This window comes from Pleurodeles waltl, chromosome 7 (assembly GCF_031143425.1).
Source record: "Pleurodeles waltl isolate 20211129_DDA chromosome 7, aPleWal1.hap1.20221129, whole genome shotgun sequence".
Classification (NCBI taxonomy): domain Eukaryota; kingdom Metazoa; phylum Chordata; class Amphibia; order Caudata; family Salamandridae; genus Pleurodeles; species Pleurodeles waltl.
The window spans coordinates 809,790,610-809,807,920 of record NC_090446.1 but is presented as its reverse complement, the minus strand read 5'-3'; the positions used below and the strand labels follow the sequence as shown (position 1 = coordinate 809,807,920).

At 39.8% G+C, this 17,311-nt stretch overlaps 1 protein-coding gene across 2 annotated transcripts in view; it reads right to left on the bottom strand.

The window, feature by feature from the left end:
• The window catches only part of PANK3 (pantothenate kinase 3), a 74,097-nt gene extending 57,410 nt beyond the window's left edge, over positions 1 to 16,687 (bottom strand). Inside the window, exon 1 of one of the 2 annotated variants that reach the window (XM_069199344.1) lies at positions 16,317 to 16,687. In XM_069199344.1, the coding sequence (XP_069055445.1) occupies positions 16,317 to 16,344 (28 nt within the window). In that variant the 5' untranslated portion in view covers positions 16,345 to 16,687. The remainder of the gene's footprint in view (positions 1 to 16,316) is intronic. The other variant, XM_069199345.1, reaches the window with a different exon arrangement.
• Positions 16,688 to 17,311: the final 624 nt, after the last annotated feature.

Here is a 17,311-nt window from a genome sequence, read left to right as displayed (position 1 = left end):
TTCACTTAAGGATTTAGGAGTTTCTCTTCTCAGGACTAATAGTGTAGCACTGTCATTAAACAGATTTTAATTCGATTTCAAGTGTTCACTTAAACAATTTCAAACAACACATGCAGCGTCTGCTGGCTCTTAATGTGAAGTGTGCACAACATTTTTTTTTTATTATCATCAAGAGCATTGCAAATGTGAAGCCAGATTGCACATCAACATGGTGTTGGGCATTAATGGATTGATGGACAGCATACTGGATGGGTTATAAATAAGAATGATATGTATTTTGACCTGCTCATGGCGCCTCAAAAAACAAAAAAAACAAAAAAATAATAACTACTAAATTGTGGACAACTGATATGTTTACTACTCGGTCTGCACAAGTTCTAGTTAGCTCAGTAGACTATAACTGGTGAATTTCTGTGTTTTCTGAGGTTAAAATGTTAAATTTTAACTGAGATTTTCACCAAACTGTACAGCCATTTTAACCTTTGCTTTTTTTCAGTAAATTTCTGAGGATTTTTTTTATTCAAAAGGTATTATTACCATACTTAAATAGAACATCACTTTAACCTTGTTTAGTCAGTGAATTTCCAAGGTTTCTTGAATGTACAAATAAGATCAATTACCATACCCAAATCCGAGCGGGCGGCCAAAGCCCCACCGCACACACAATTTGGCGTAGCGTTGGGTGCAGGGTGGAGCCGGAGGTCAGATCCTGTAATCATCTGCCTGTGGGTGGCCAGCACCAAAATACCCCCCGAGACATCGACCCCACGTTTATTTTTGTAATTCATTTCTACAGTCCCCCCAGGAGACAAGCAGGATCGCAGTGACACCACCCCCCTTTCCATTTTTTATTTTTACAAACTTTTGGTCTGCTGGGACGGTCCCAGTGGAACTATGGCTCGAGGGGTAGGTTATCACTATGCTGCCTTCCTATGATCTTTTTCAAAAACCTTTTCAGGATCAAGTTCCCAAGTGACCCGAGGGTCATTTTTTGGAAAACGTATGCAGAAATCAATAGGTTTGATTGGTTATTACAACAAGACAATGGTAAATGCTAGGAGTTTAATTGGCTCTTTAGGAAGGTTTATGTCAGATGCCATACATTGGATATCTTTATTATAAAAACTTGCGACAAAGGCGGTAAGCCTATTTTGAAAAGGGTTTGTTGAAGCCAATAAGACATTAAGTATGGATTGCCATTACACTTTGTCAAAGGATGTAGACAGATATTTTATGAAATAGAATCTCGCAAATGGATATAGTAAGCAAGAGTTCGGTACTGGTTAGCCCTTCTGACAAGCATTTAGATTTGAAGACGTGCATTCTGATAATCCTTGTTAGGCCCTTTTCAGATACATAGGTTTACATACATATGCATATATTTGTAATTTTATAACAGTGTGCCTGATTATTGTCAGCTTATTTGTAATGCAGGTGGCCTCAGTTGGCTATGACAAGTTAATGCTGAAGGTTATAGGCTTGAGTGGCTCACTTGGAAAATGTATGTCAGAGACCGTAAGTCTAATATGGTTATTTTGAAAATGTATGACAAAGGTAGAAGGCCTGACTTACTTAAGATACTTTTATTAAAGTCAAAAGACACTAGAGTGATGATTTTTATTAAACATTGTTAAAGGCTGTAGAAGTGTACTATGTTAACTGAAATCTCACAGATTAACTTAGTAAGCAAGGGTTTTGGTTACTCCCTTGGATAAATCCGTGGGATAGAAGGTGTGTCTTTTGATAATCCATGCCAGACCTTCATAAAATGGGTTGCATATTTTTGCCAACTGTCATTTTTTACGTATTTGCAATTCTGCTGATAATTTGCCTCATGGCTGCTTGTGAGAAAGTTTAAACTCACTACATTAAGCCCAAATTCATCATGGCAATAAGCCAACAATAAAACTCAGTCCAGATTAATTCATTAAAGTGATGTCATGGAACAGATCTGTTGATTAGGAAACATTATGACAAAGGCAGTAAGCCTGAAATTTCTATTGTGAAAAACATTTATAAACACCAATAGCCCTTTAAAGATGGATTATCATTACACTGTTTTAAGACTTGCAGACCGGTTCTCACAAGCTACTGTATTAAGCATGAAATTTGGTGTTGGTTACGTCCTTGGCAAACCTTGGGAGTAGAGAACTTGCACGGTGACACTCTCGGCTACAACCTCTTGGGAGGGCCTCACAGATGTAGTTGTCTGCCAGGCCCTTATAAAAAAATCCTCTACATACATATACAAACATAAAGGGTATTTAAGTATGTTCACATCTATCTGATAAAGTGCCTGACATCCTGCTTCTCCTCACAACAGCATACAGCATGTAGCAAATGGGTTGTAGGTCCATTTCTTTTTTCTTTTTTTCTTGTTTCTCCTGCAGCTCCTGAGACAGTCCAAGCAGGCTGCTGGATTGCCATCAATTCCCTCTTGGATTTGCTTCATGATGTACAGACACTATTCCAAAACTGGACGGCTATCTTGGAATGGTATTGTACAGTGTATCATATTTTATCGTTCCGAGATGGCCATCATGTTTAGGAGCATTATGTTGGCAACCCTCAATCAGTGTACATTAACAGTATTACAGTTGAGCATTCAAAGATGGCCATCCTGAGTGCTGTTTATTGAGAAGAGTTCTTGAAATTGTATTGTGCAAACTGTTTCTTTACTTTTACCAATCACAGATGGCCAAAGTGTTGCTTCTAAATGTGGGAACTATGCTCAAACTTTAAAGTGATAAACTATTTAAAATACCATTGCAAAATGTACTTTTTATATTGAAAGCATATGTCCACAAAAAGTAGGTGGTGACTTCTTTTTAATGTATCATCCACATGCTTGTTGAGTTTGTGTGTCTGTTTTTAACTGGTAAATCTGTAAATGCAAGAATGAGTCATTGGCTGGCTAAATTCAGGTAATGCACAACCATTGTAGGCAGTAGGAGTTGAATAGGGGAAGCGTTATGGACAGCTTCACTACTTCCATTACGTTCTGGAAGACCCCGCCACTGTCTGTCATGGGCAGAGTGACACTAAGTAAAATGGTGATGCTGCCCAGATGCCTCTACATCTAGTTGAACTATTTTTGCATTTTGCCTGCCTCACTGTTCCAACAGCTCAATGGGCTATTAGAGTCCCTGGTTTCGGCTGACAAACGTAGTAGAGTACGACTGGAGCTCCTAAAATTAAATCTAGCACAGAATACACTAGGACTCTCAGATTTTTTGTTGTACTTTCTTGTGGGATTACTTCAATTTGCAGTGTTGTGGTGCGAGGATGGCCCCGTTTGGGAAAATAAACTACTAGAAGGCCAGGTGACGCAGTCTTTGAAAAATCATAAAAATGTTACTAGGCCTGCAGGTCTAGTGACTTAAATAATCTACTCAACCTAATTATAATGTTCTAGGTCTATAAACTGGGGTCAAATCATGTGATCCTGGGCAAATACTTTAACTCATTGAGTCGCCATTTTCTTCTTTGTCACTTATGAGAGATCCTTTAACTGTGTGAGTTCAGCATGTCTGCTGTACAAAAAACAATTCAGTTTTATTTAATAGACTAAACCTTTGCTCCATATACAGTACAAACCTAGCCACATATAGGATACACATGACCGCTGACTTGCCTCTTAGTTCATTAACCGCATTGTCATCAAGGTGGGAGTAGGGATGTTTTTTACATCATGTTTAAAAACTATCACTTTTAATAAATACATACCTGAAACATGAAGGGGTAGCACTCGTATTAGCTATCAGCAAATTTTCCATTCAAATGGTCACAAAATTCCCACTGACATGAGGCTTCACTGATAAAAACTATATAGTGAACAATGTGTGGAAATCGAGTTTCTGCAAATGTGGGTCGTTTGCACATCACAAAGTTAATTGTTCTGATTTGTTTTGCTCCTATTTAAATCTTTGTTTGCATCACAATTCTGAATTAAAAAAAAAATGTTCTTTCATAATTCCCGATATATTTTGAAATACTTGTACTATTCATCTACAAGTTGTTTAAATGTTGTGTTTTAGGGGGAAAAATGACATCTTACAGCCGCCTTTTGTTTCACAATGAATGCCAGACAGCTCATTTGACATAAGCCTCTAACTCTAAGAAGAGAATGAAACGTCAACACCATTTTCCAGGATAAGATAAGCAGTAAAATGGCAAACTGACATTTGACCTCTGTCCTTGGCAGGCAACAAATATGTCAACATAAAAACAAGATTTTAAGGCCTCTTTATTGCTCATTCGTTTTCTGAATGAACAGGAAACCTGTTCCTTTCCAGCTTAAGTTCACTCACCATAAAGGAGGAGTAGGTGATAAAAATAGCTTGACCTGATAAAATATGACTCGCTCTAGCGAGTAGACTTTGAGGCCTGCGACGCAGACAAATTTCCACAACTCCTTATGGGGGGGGGGGTCACAGTGTACCAACGGGAACCCTGTTCATAGATTCCCAGGTTTCGCAGGCCTAACAAAAGACAGCCACATACGTCTTGAAGTGTTTACCTTATGTGCAGCTTCTTCCTATTTGGTGGCTCAGGTCCTTCCTGCAAATTCGTGCCTCCATGGACATTATGCAGTGGGTGCATGGTGGTTGCCACAGAATGGGAGACCTCTATTTGAATGGATCCTTGGTGAGTCTTGCAGAGAAGCTGTTCGGCATAAGCCTTGAGCAATTTTTACAATACACAAGCACATCTTGCACAGCGTGGGAAATATGGACTGACTTTTCTGAGGAACCACATGAATCCGGGGTGCTGACAGTGCTGCTGGATCCGGGCTCCCATAGGGACCTCATCCCCCAACTGTCCTGAAGGGTCACAGGCTAATTGGACATGAAGTCTGCCTGACTTCAACGGAAAGTGGACCCACTGAAAACACTCACGGATGGTGAGTGGAAGCGTGTCCTGGCCCAGGTACAAAAAAACTGCAAGTAATGCAACACTTTAGTTAACACAGTTTTATTATCTGCACAGGGCTTACCGGATGCTGCAGAGACCCCATATGGTCTTCCCCAAGAGGCCAGCTGGCTGTGTCAGATGCAGTGAGACCCCCGCAGATTTCATCCATGTTGCATGGAGATGTCAAAAGATGCAGACCTTATGGACTCTGGTACTACTCGTGAAGGCCCTAATAAAGGAGGCAAGGCCCGAACTGACAATACAACATGGTCTCCTCGGCATTCTGCTGCTCCCTAAGTAGGGTAAGAAAATGAAGTACAGGTTTGCTCCACTGGGACTAGTGCTGGCCAGATGCTGTGTTGCTATTCACCAAAGTGGGATAGGTGGAGAGCTGACTGGGTGGAGTGGATGGTAGCAGAGGAGTGTCACCTTAGGAGGGTTTGTACTGACGAGCACGCAGAGAGGGACTTGGAGATGTAGGATGATATCGTGGACTGCTTGGGTAGTGTTGAAACAGTGGTGGTGAGCTTGGCCCTAGGGCCGCCTGTGACTACGGTTGTTAATTTTGAACTTCTAAATCACCTAAGGAAGCTGGAGTATTTACACTGCAATTGTTAAGATTCTAGAGTTGAACAGGTGTGTTTTGTATTGGATGACTTCTATTTTGCAAAAATGTTAATAAAGATTTTTTTTTTTTTTTAAAGAAAAAGTGCGGAGGTTATTGTTGACCTCCCATTATCTAAGGCCTAATTTGTACGTGGCTACCCCACCAAAGGTTATGAACTCAATAAGAGATTTATAGTACCCCTTCTTTGTCAAATGTTTAACAACATTTGGGAAGGTGCCTCTCTCACTTGACAAAAACCAACAAGGCAAGAACTACTGTGATCTCATAACAAGATAAAGACCCGCACTACTGACCCCAGTAAAAATGGACAAATTGAACGTGACTGGGGATTTAGGACTAAAACACATGAAATTTTATTGACAATCATTCCAACTAACATACCTTTAATATTGAATACATGAAACCTTGGAAAAGGTGAGATGGGAGCACATAGAGAATAAGATGTTTAGTAGCAATTAGCATAATCTACTTGAAAGACAAATATAAGATCATAATGTCCCACTCAGTCTTAAGAGCAGTCTCCTATGCGGGGCGGAAAGCACACCACTTCCTATGGATTGATAGTGCACTACATGAAAGCAGCCCCCATCTGGGATAGTAGTAATAGTTCCAAAACTAGAGACAGGGAACCAAAATGGAAGAAATTCACAGCAAAAAGGCATTCACAAGGTACACCAAGTACTGAAACACAGAAGGCTGTTTACTCTTGATGAGGCACAACCCACTTTCAAATTAACCAACATCCATTATTGTAAATACAGACAACTATCACACTGTCTTCACATGGTTTTAGGCCCCAGGCCCACTTGACTTCTGGCATACCCTCCTCTTACATATCTAAAGGCACTGGTCCCCGCTGAGGGGCAGTCTTCCTCTGTAATCAGAACACTGTTGAAGTTGCCATCAAACAGAGGACGATACAGTAGACATAGTATAGGAATACCCTAAGTTAAGAACCTACCAGAACGGTATCTGGAGTGTGATGCGTGATATGTCAGACATTCAGGGAGCCAGGGTATTTTTACATGACACATTGCCCTATCCAAAAATGATCCTACAACTAGGCAAATGATTTGTCACTGCCTTTGTGATTGTTAAATTGCACCTGTTATGCCACTGGAAGACGAAATAGATACCAAAAGTTGATCGCTGGTTGTGTGAAATGTACCAGGTGGCCTTTTATGAGTATATAATCTGAATGGCCAGCTATAAGACTTTTGATAAGACTTGGAGAGGCTTTTTAAGAAATAAAGGTGGAATGCGGACAAAGCCTCTGGTGATGTATGAGATTTATAGGTAGATCGCAGGATGGCATGCATAACTGCATAACTGGATTTGACAATGATGTCCTCCGCAGAGTGTTATGATGATACTATTCAATATATGCTGCATATTGTGGATGGAATTGCATAATGTTATCTTATCAACTATCACAATGTAGTAGGGGGCACAGTGGTAGGGTGCAGGGCTGAAAGGGAAGGTAGTGGTGGGAAATGTTTATATGATACATCTTAATACAAGATTGGAAAACAAATTAGGATTAACCAGCAAAAATGTGTTAGTTAATCTATGTAGGCCTGAAATGGTTATTAACTTGCTGCATAGATGCAGGTTTGGAGTATTTGGATTTCATTTAATTATGGACAGATCTTGGGTGCTAAGATTTGGTTATGCTCTTCCTTAACTGAAAATCAATAAAAAAGTTATCATAAAAGAATGCCATCACTACTTGTAAACTGCACTGATTTGCCTTCTTTTAGACAGTAGAAGACGTGCCCAATAGATTAAGTGTTCAATTGCCACTATACTTACTGAGTGGTGCTAGATATCTAGGGCATTCAATTTTGGTAAGAATTACTTTAAAACTATTATAGCCATATAACATCAAATATTATTTGCCCAGCTGTACTGATGAAAGCTGTTGGAATCAGTGCCTATAAACATACATAAAATAAACAAATTAGCAGATGCTCCAGTAGCTTTAGAATGACATCTGGTTGTCACCCTTCACTCCAACACATTCAAAGCACTCTTCACACAAATGCTCCCAATGACGACAGCAGATAATGCACATCATTCAGAATTGTCTTTTGGCTTCCTCTACTAGAAATACCTGGCCAACATGGGAAAGCCAGATCAACTACATAACTTGATGTTTTTAGGCAGGTTTTCCTTTCCACTCACTTAATCCTAATGTGGATTAGATTAACATATTAGCTATGCTTTCAAACACCAAATACAAACTGCCATTAGTAAACCCACATGGTAGTCTTACAGTTTTTACCTCCATCCCAACATATTCCTGCCTAGCTTCAACAGCCACCTGTGAAAATCCAGATATTACAGACTTCAGCCGGGATCCCCAGTTCCAAATTCAGCAGCTTTACACTACACTATACTACGCTACACACTCTGCAGAAGATACAAAAAGACTAACTGTACAGGAAGGAACATTCTACAGCACTCAGACAGATGTTTAAAGAAGAAAACACATTTAATTTGTCTAATACAAACAAAGGGGTCCCGAAAGGATTGCCATACGGAGTGGGCCAGGGAAAATCAAGCCAAAAAAGTGAAAAGAACAACTCACCCCCAATAAACGTTCAACAGAGTCACGCGTTAAATAGAATAAAACAAAACTTATTGCTGTAGAAAATATGTATATGTCAATTTATTTTATTTATTCAAAACATATATGAATATTCCATAATGACTGAAGCATAAACATGTATGTATAGTAGCTGCCAAACAACCAGTCAACAAAAGAAAATCCACTTCGCACTACCAAACTGCACACACATCATTCATGCTTTGCATACCATCTTTAAAAGAAAAACATCAAAAACATGTAACAGACTTTGCACAGCCCCATATTGAGTCATGTGAACATCTTTGAACACTCAGGTCTATGCAGTGAAGCTTGGTAAGCAGACCACACACCTTCTTCAGGGCACAGAACGTGGACAAAAAGAGAGGGCGGGCGCCAGCCCAAACAAGATCTAAAATTCCAAAAACATATGTAAACGCAAAGCTCCTCCAGCTCCATGTAAATACCTCTTCTGAATAAAAGAATAAAACAAAAAAACTAACACACAGATTCCAGTTGCAAATACTTAAGGCCCAAGATGTAACTTTGAATACAGGCACACTTAGCACAGATGTATACCCCAGGACTGGTCAAGTGTATACCAGTATCAATACACACAACATAATATAAAGATATACTCAGTGTTAAGTATCCCAAATGGGTCCTGAAAAAGAGAAGACCCGGACAGATGTCTTTTATGATGTTCTTAGTTCAACACAACACCAAGATTCCTTAGAAATGTTATTGGACTTTTTAAGTGACATTTCAACTCAATTTACATCCTGGATACATTGGTTTTCAGCATACTTAATGGATGCACTCAGACACTAAATGCAGGGCCAGGGGAAATTCTAGAATACATGGAGCAGATATGATGGATTGTGGCTCTTTACCTTTGGTAATGGAGCATTTACCTCAGGGATAGTTCAGGTGTTTGGAGTATTACCCAATGAGTAAACTGAGAGAAAGCTCAGCTGTCAAGCCTGAACATATATTTTGTCTAACACAGACATACTTCTACCGCTTAAAACAAATGCCCCTATTATCAGTTTCTCAGAGTGCACTGCAAGACAAATGCAGAATTTGCCTTGTGTGGTTTTCCTTCAGGATGATGTTTATGCAAAGACAGTATACTTTCACTACCCTTATGAAGACACTGTACCACTGTGTCCTGCCTTGTCAAAATAATGTAGTTTGGAAGTTTGGCAGAAAAGGGCTTGTGAAACCTTATTATGCGGTCAAACTTAGCATGGAGTATCAACAGGAGCATACCTCTGATATTGTATATAATAGGTTACCAATGCAAAAGCACTGCACAATGGAAACACTATCTGTTCCATTGTTACTGTGACAATATGGTAATCATGTGGTCAGTGTGGTGCTTCTCTTGTGCCCCATTCGGGGCTCCACTGTCTCTGCCCAAGCCAGGCTAATTCCTATAATTAGTAAAGACATTAAAGAACAACAATTATAGAGAATATGATTAATATTCTCAAAGGAATTTCGGAGAAATTCATAAGAAATGCTGTGTTCTATAATGCACACTGCAGGATTTAAAACAACATTGATATTTTAGCAGATCTGACACTTTATGTGCTATGGGATTCAGAACAGAAGTGAAAGTCTGGTTGTTGTTATGATCACATATGCTATTAGGATGCACCATTTCTGTTAAAGTTACCTCTTTGCAGGACACGTCTCATCTCATTCCATTTGTTCTGGATATTGAAAGAACATTTGTATCCTTTGCATGCTAGGACACCATTCATTGCAAAGGTATTTCAAGGCAACTACAATTTTTGCCAGTTCTTTAGATCGGGTGGCTTTCTGTATGTACAATGCTTGGTCATCTCATCTGAGAACTGCTCAATGTGAGACAGGCGGAAATATTGCCAACGAATTGGCACTCACTTATTCAATCTCAGGAGGAATGCACAATGCTTTATAGATCAAACTCAAGACTTGCCAGTCACACATCCCAAAATCAGGTACTTTTACCCACTAAGTGGGTCACTCATTCCCCTTTTTAAAGATCTGTCGGTAGCCTATATGTAGTCAAAACCACTAAAACATGTTTTTTGTAAATCACAAAGGGCTTAACTAATATGTTTAAAGTACATAATTTATCACTATTTTCTTGCATCCAAGGATAGATCTGTCACATTGGTTGAAGTGTTAGCCCCATCTCCAATGATAGACCCACTAGCCGCTCCTGAAGTTTGAGTCTAGTTGCACCCCTGGGTAGATCTCACAGAGGCAAAAAATCATTTATAAAGCATTCTTTTCTCCCCCTTGTGCGGAGTTCAGAATTTGTTCTAAGTAAGGTGCTGTGGGTGGCCAATTATTTAACAACTCAAAAAACAAAACAGATTAAATTAAGGATGCATAGTACAAAACAAAGTTTGAAAAGGAAAAATGCATAAACCTGCTACCACAAAATGGGTAAAGTAATTTATTAATGAAACAGGAACAAGCTAACCAAGTCAGCAGACGTAGCTTAGCAAAAGATTATGAAATCTAATGTTATCTCATGGGGAAAAAGACAGACAAATGTCGAGCTCTGACTATGTGTCTTTCAACTTGACATAAACAAAAGTAAAATCAAATCATGAAACACCATCATCAATTAGGTCTGGCAAATTTGCCCTAGTAAACAAGCCTGCCTTTAGAATTAACATTTAATGGTGTCCATATACCTCAAGGGGTAGGGGCAGGTGTCTCACGACTGTATCTGATGAAGGCTCAAAAGGCAGTGTGGGTGTCTTGATGGTTAGGATCCGAAGAAATTAAAAAGCCCCAACTAGACTGAAGACGTTTTGGGGAACGGGATTCCGAAACAACCAAATCTTGATACTTGCTAACCAAAGTGGTCTAAATGTTTTAAAGTTATCCATTTGCTTATGTTTTGTTAGCTGTAGCACCTCAAGGTAAAGTGCTGCACAAGTTGTTCGGTATGCAGGATGAAGGGTAATCCTTAAGCTGAATTCAGCCTTTCCCAATGTATTGAAACAGGCTGGCACCACTCAATCCCCAAGAAAAGAAATTTCTGGTAACCACTGAAACAACAGGCAAGCTATGTTTCCCGTTCCCTTTGTAAGGCCCCTGACTTAGAGCCAGAAAAACAAACAATCGATCAGCTTCTCTCTCCATAAATTAGAGGATTTAAGCCATCTCAGAAATGAAGGAACCCTACCTGGTGAAAATATTCCAGTGCCACAGATCTGGAAATCAAATTATTGGAACTAGTGTTCCTGAAAGAGTTACTGTGGCACTACTTTCAGACTTTGTCTAGCAGACTGGAAAGTACTCTTTGGAATTGGTACAGAGATCTGGGAAAACTCTTTCCGCCAAACTCCCGACAGGGAGGCCGCTGCCTACGCCGTGGCCTCTCAGCTGGAGTTATTAAGAGATTCCTACTAGGTCAGCGGGCAGAAACTTGAGTTTAGCAGCAAACAGGCTACAGCATTGTCTAGGGCTCGTAATCAAGCTGACAGCAATGATGTGACCTGGAGGGTGTGCCAGCACCCTTACAATGTTCACTGTCTGCTACCATTGTGAGGGTGCTGGCCAAGGGGGGCCTTGCATTGCCCATGCCAAGTGAATACTTCTACAAACAGACATGTGACTGTGTTCAACCATTAATATTAGCACTTCAATAAAAAGTCAATAAGAGATGTTAAAAAAATATAGAGAACTTAGTGAGAGTCTGTGAGCCATAACTTTGTAACAAAAACACTTAGCCTTAATGTTAAACCAACATAACATAGAAAATTAAGCATCCTGGGAAAGAGAAGAGTGATAGATTCAGTATCTTGGGTAAAGTATGGTGCTAGTAGTAAGCTAAAGACTATGACAGAAGGACACAGGGAAAAAAAATATTTTCCTATAGAAAGATTTAGAGCCACAACGTAATGGGTATTCAAATCCGGCTGGTACAAAAAAAATTATATGTTAGTGTACTCTACTTCAGTGAAGAAAAATGCCTGTGGTGTGGAACGGAAGCCAAAGTTGACGTGTGTATATTACAGAATGGCCTTCATTTATATTTTATTTTTATTATACTCACCCACAATCATTTAGAATAAAACGATCTAGGCTGGGTCACATTTCCATGTATATTTGACGAAGACCAACCAATGTATGGACATTTTACAACATGAATATAATGTGTCTTCTTTCCTCATGTGAATGCCAGCATCAGGAACTGGAGCATTCCTGCCTATGCATCATGTAATGTTCAGTAAGCCCCATTAAATATTAGAAAAAGAGCTTGAGTAACTGCTATAATAAGTTTTGCTTTCAATGTGGAAAGTAGTTTTTTAAACATGTTTCATAGAAGGGTGATGTGCACATCCTTTGATAAATTGCTTATAACAGCAACTTTGATCCATGATGATCATGTGGCTATTTTCCATGCTATATTAAATGAGTATATAAAAATATGACTATACCCGAGTAACAGTGAGAAATCACATTTTACAGACACAAGTTTGAGCCTCAAATACACTGTCCAAATGAAAAATAGTTATTTTATTAACCTCAGTATGGTGATTAACTATAGCAGATTATGGACCAACACATTTAAACAATACCACAGTAATAATGTTGAGACAACACTGAACCCCATCACCATCATCCTTATCAAACTCCCAGAAACTAACTAACTAGACATTTTAGAAAGTGAGATTCTCAACAACAGTGTAAAAATAAGGAAACTTGTAAGCTGTGACGGAAAATCCAAGAATACAAGCAAGCCAGATCTCTAGACCTCAGTGGGTCAACCTGCACCGTCACCTTACTTGATATCATTTTTAGAACCTTCAGCCAATAGAAAATTGCAAACACTAACTGTATATTTTTCAAATATTAAATATTTTTATGTAGCGCTGATGTGTGCATTGTGTCCATGAAGAGCATTCCTGGCAACATCTTGTTGAACTCTGCACTGCCATGATACTGATGGAGAAACAGTCTTGTATAACACAAGTATGCTCAGTGGGACTGTTCTTGTGAGTGTTTTGATGTAAACCTTTTATTATGTTGTTATGCAATACATAACGATACTTATGTGAACAAAATCTGTAGTAATTAAGCTGGAGGCATCAGGAGCTTGCAAGTAAGTTTAATTCTACAGGAGAGTTACACGATAGCAGACGAGGGACGCGCATGAATTCCTCCACTACCAACACCAGTTAAACTGCTCACAACTCAAAGCATAACATTGTTAATTCACTGATCCCAGGATTCCAATAAAGGAATTTTCATTTAACGAAATTCCACAAGCAACTAAAACAATACAAAGCCAGTAAGTATTACACATCTTCCCTTCTCCCAACAAAACCACAAAACATTCCCAAGACACCTCCCTGATGAAAAGGAGAAAGGCCTCATAAAAGAAAAGCAAATCACACAACAACCACACAAGACAACAAACACCAACGAATAACAAAACAAACAAACTTCAGGTTCAGAACTTGCTAGGTTTAACTATGATTTTAGAACTTTTCCAGCCGACAAGGACCTGGGGCTTTCCAGCACCATTTTAAACTCCCCTAGGTCGCTGACACACCAGCACCTGTTCAAGAGTGTCAGTAGGGGCCAACGTACTATGACGAACAGATTCACCTTCACTGTTACCCTCTTAGTCACTGCCAACTTTAACAATTTTTGCAGGATTCCACTAGTGCCCACTGTTTACTTTAACGGCATTACCAGAAATCCTTTCCGTCTTAACTGGACTACTGAACTTATTTCTCCCTTTTTGCACACGGACAGAAGCTGTGATATGAACCATATTCACAACCTTTACTGAGACCAGCTTCATGCCTTTCTTTTTGTCATACCATTTTTTCCTGTTTCTCTTGTGTATGACTCACACTTTTTTTTTTTTTTTTTTACCAAGGCCATCAACTGCTCCAGGTCAGACTCACTTTCAAGCCACTTAGCCATCCATACTGGTCGAAAACTGGTATTTCCTTTCATGCCACTCAGTAGTTTAAAGGGAGAATGAGTGAGTTGTTGTTTGCAGAACCATAACATGCTGTGCACGGACCGCAACACTTCATGGTTTGCACTTTTGGCCCACCTGATATACTTATCCACCATCCAGTTCATCCTCTCCACAAGACCATTTGTTTGTGGGTGGTACACAGAACATCTCAGATGTTTGACCCCCACATGACTCAGGAAAATCCTTCAGTTCCTTGCTAATAAAAAACTGTGTGTCATTACCCGAAATAAGAAACTCCGGAAACCACTCTCTCAGGAATATTTTTCTAAGAAACTCAATGATGGCTCCCGCACTAGGTTCTTTCACAATCTTGAGCTCGGGTCATTTCGACCCGTAATCCACTAGGACAATAATATATTTGGCACCATCCGGCTAAGAATCATAATGACCCATGATACCAACACCAATTTTGACCCATCGTCCTGATGGACACCTAATTGGTGAGAAAGGTGGAGTATCCACCTTCATGCTCGTCAGCTGACTTTTGCACACAAAACAATTTTAAGCCACATCATCCACTTCAGTGTCCATTCTTGGCCACTAAAAAGATTCTTGAATGCGTTGTTTCGAGTGTAAAGATGTTAGGTGTCCCTAAAGGGCATTTCTAATAATGTCACCTCTCACTGAATGTGGAGAAATCAACTTGTCAGACCTTATAAGAAGATCATTTTCATCCTAAATTGCTTCACCCACCTTACAATACAGTTGTGATAAAACAGACATGATCTTCTCTCTAGGCCATGCTCTCTTAACAAGATATATAACCTGTTGCAAAACAAGATCTCTCTTCACAGCATCCATCCACTCTCCGTCAGTGCATATCTTCAATTCAGGTATCTCTAGTGAAGCCACTAAACAATCTACAAAATCATCAGTCACAAGATCAGAGAACTTCACATCACTGTCATCATCCCCTTTAAGGGTGAACTGAGAAAGGAAATCGACTTTACTGTTCTTATCGCCTGGAATGTGAGGCATATCAAATTGGTACTGCATGAACCTTGTGGAAAGCCTCAAAATCCTGTGTGAACAACACTTACTTCCACCCCCTTCCAGAATAAAGATTAATGGTTTATGATCTGTTTGTAAGAGAAACCATCTTCACCCCACATATAACCCGAGAGGGTAGAAGCTCTTGCTCAAAGACAGAGTATTGCAGTTATGCTTCCCGTGACACTTGATGCAAAAGCTACAGTGTGTTTGCTTTCACTATCCATCTCAGTGAGGGTAGTCCCCAGCCCAACCTGACTAGCATTCTCTGTGATGAAACATGTCAATCTCAGGTCAAAAAGCTTAAGAGCCTTATTTTTTTTAGTTAAGCTGGAGGCATCAGGAGTTTGCAGATAAGATTAATTCTACAAGGGAGTTACAATATAACGAGGATGGACACGCAGGAATTCCTCCGCTGTCAAAAAACGGTTAAACGGCTCACAACTCAAAGTATAACATTCTGAAACACCCCCGCATCATAGGTGTCCAGTAAAGGAATTTTCCATTGAACAAAATTATAAAAAGCAGGTGAAACAATAGAAAGCCGCTCTGAGTATTACACAATCATGCAACACTATACTACTATTTCGCAGTATGAAACTGTCCTTGTGTAAGCCTCTGAAACCCGCGGGGGCTTATTCAAGCTGCACAAAAAAAGATAAATGTTAATACATCACGGTATTTGTTAGGAATAAATTAAAAACAGTAAGCAAGACAAAGAGTGTCTAATAATCACATGGAGTACACAGTGAAAATGCATGAGATGTGTCACAGCATTTTCACTCTTCAACCAGTCTGTCGTGCACACTGACAGCATAACAAGGAAGTACCGACGATAACGAGCATTGAACAAACACGCATTAACTTAGGAAACGAAGTACCTGAGTTAAACACACAGGAAACGTAAATGCGACCAACAATAGTCACAAAACACACGCAAGCAAGAAATCGCAAAATTAAAAAAACGGTATTAGATAAAGCACGATATGATCTGAAAAGCAATCGCACGTAATGAGTAGTTGAAGTACACACATGACTAAATCACTCGACTGCAAAGGATACAAAGGCTGATTGTATCGCAGATAACTGCATTTATGTGTGGTTTACGCAATTTATTGGGGGAGGGGGATGCGTTCATCCACTACTAAAAGCACGCGCGCTTGATCATTTGAAATAAAGGAACTTACATGGCTTCTTGGCATCCTTGATCTTCATATTTTTTAGAAGCAACCCCTCAATTGTTGATGCTGTCAGTAAGGCTGACGGTGGATAGTGTGCAGGCTCAGCGATTAATCTGCAATTTCGTGTTTAAGGCCCCTCCCTCCTCCCAAAAATAATAATTAATTGTGCGTTTCAGCAGGAAGGGTGGCAGTAAGATGGGTGGCACCAAAATGGAAACGATAAAATGACCACTTGTCAGCTATTTACACGACATTCAATTAATTCAGCTTAACGTCCCTGATTCCTTGTGGATCATTCAACGGATGGCATTTGTCCGTATAATTAAAGCACTTCCGGGAAGCTTAACAGCCACACCGCCCGACTGAACAAATTCTGTGAGCCGTCTCTGAGTGGGAGGTACTGCTAATTGCAAGATGATCTATGATTGGAGGACTAGGGTCACGTCACCTCATACATTTGCGTCACACTGAATTCAGATGTCCTGGTTGGTCGTTGGAGTCCACACGAGCTTTAAGAGAGCCGGCCTCCTAGCCTGGTAACGCCCATCATGGACTGGGCTGAGAAAGGTTATTTGCGATGAAAATTAGATAGTTATCGGTACTGCGCGGTGGCATTGTGTCTCCAGACTAAGCTAGGATTTCTGAGCCTCTTCGTGATCGGAGTGATGAGAGGGCAGGGGAGCAAAGTGAGCTATAAGTAGTACCTCAGCTGGTTAGAGAGCGATGGAACTATACGCTTGCACACAGTGTCGGACTGTGACATAAAATAGGCCGGGCACCAAAATAAAAACAGTCCAATTAGTGAATTGAATTTCTAATAAAGTGTCACATGATTGCAAATTCGTGCAGTTTTGAATTCCTAAGGGTATGATGTACAAGTGTTTCGCAAGGTATGTGAGTCCATAGAATTGAGCTGCAGGCAATGTTTGTTTTAAGATCACTGAAATAGACAATAAAAACTGGCCTAGCACACCATACAAATCCCTCAAACTGCCAAAAAA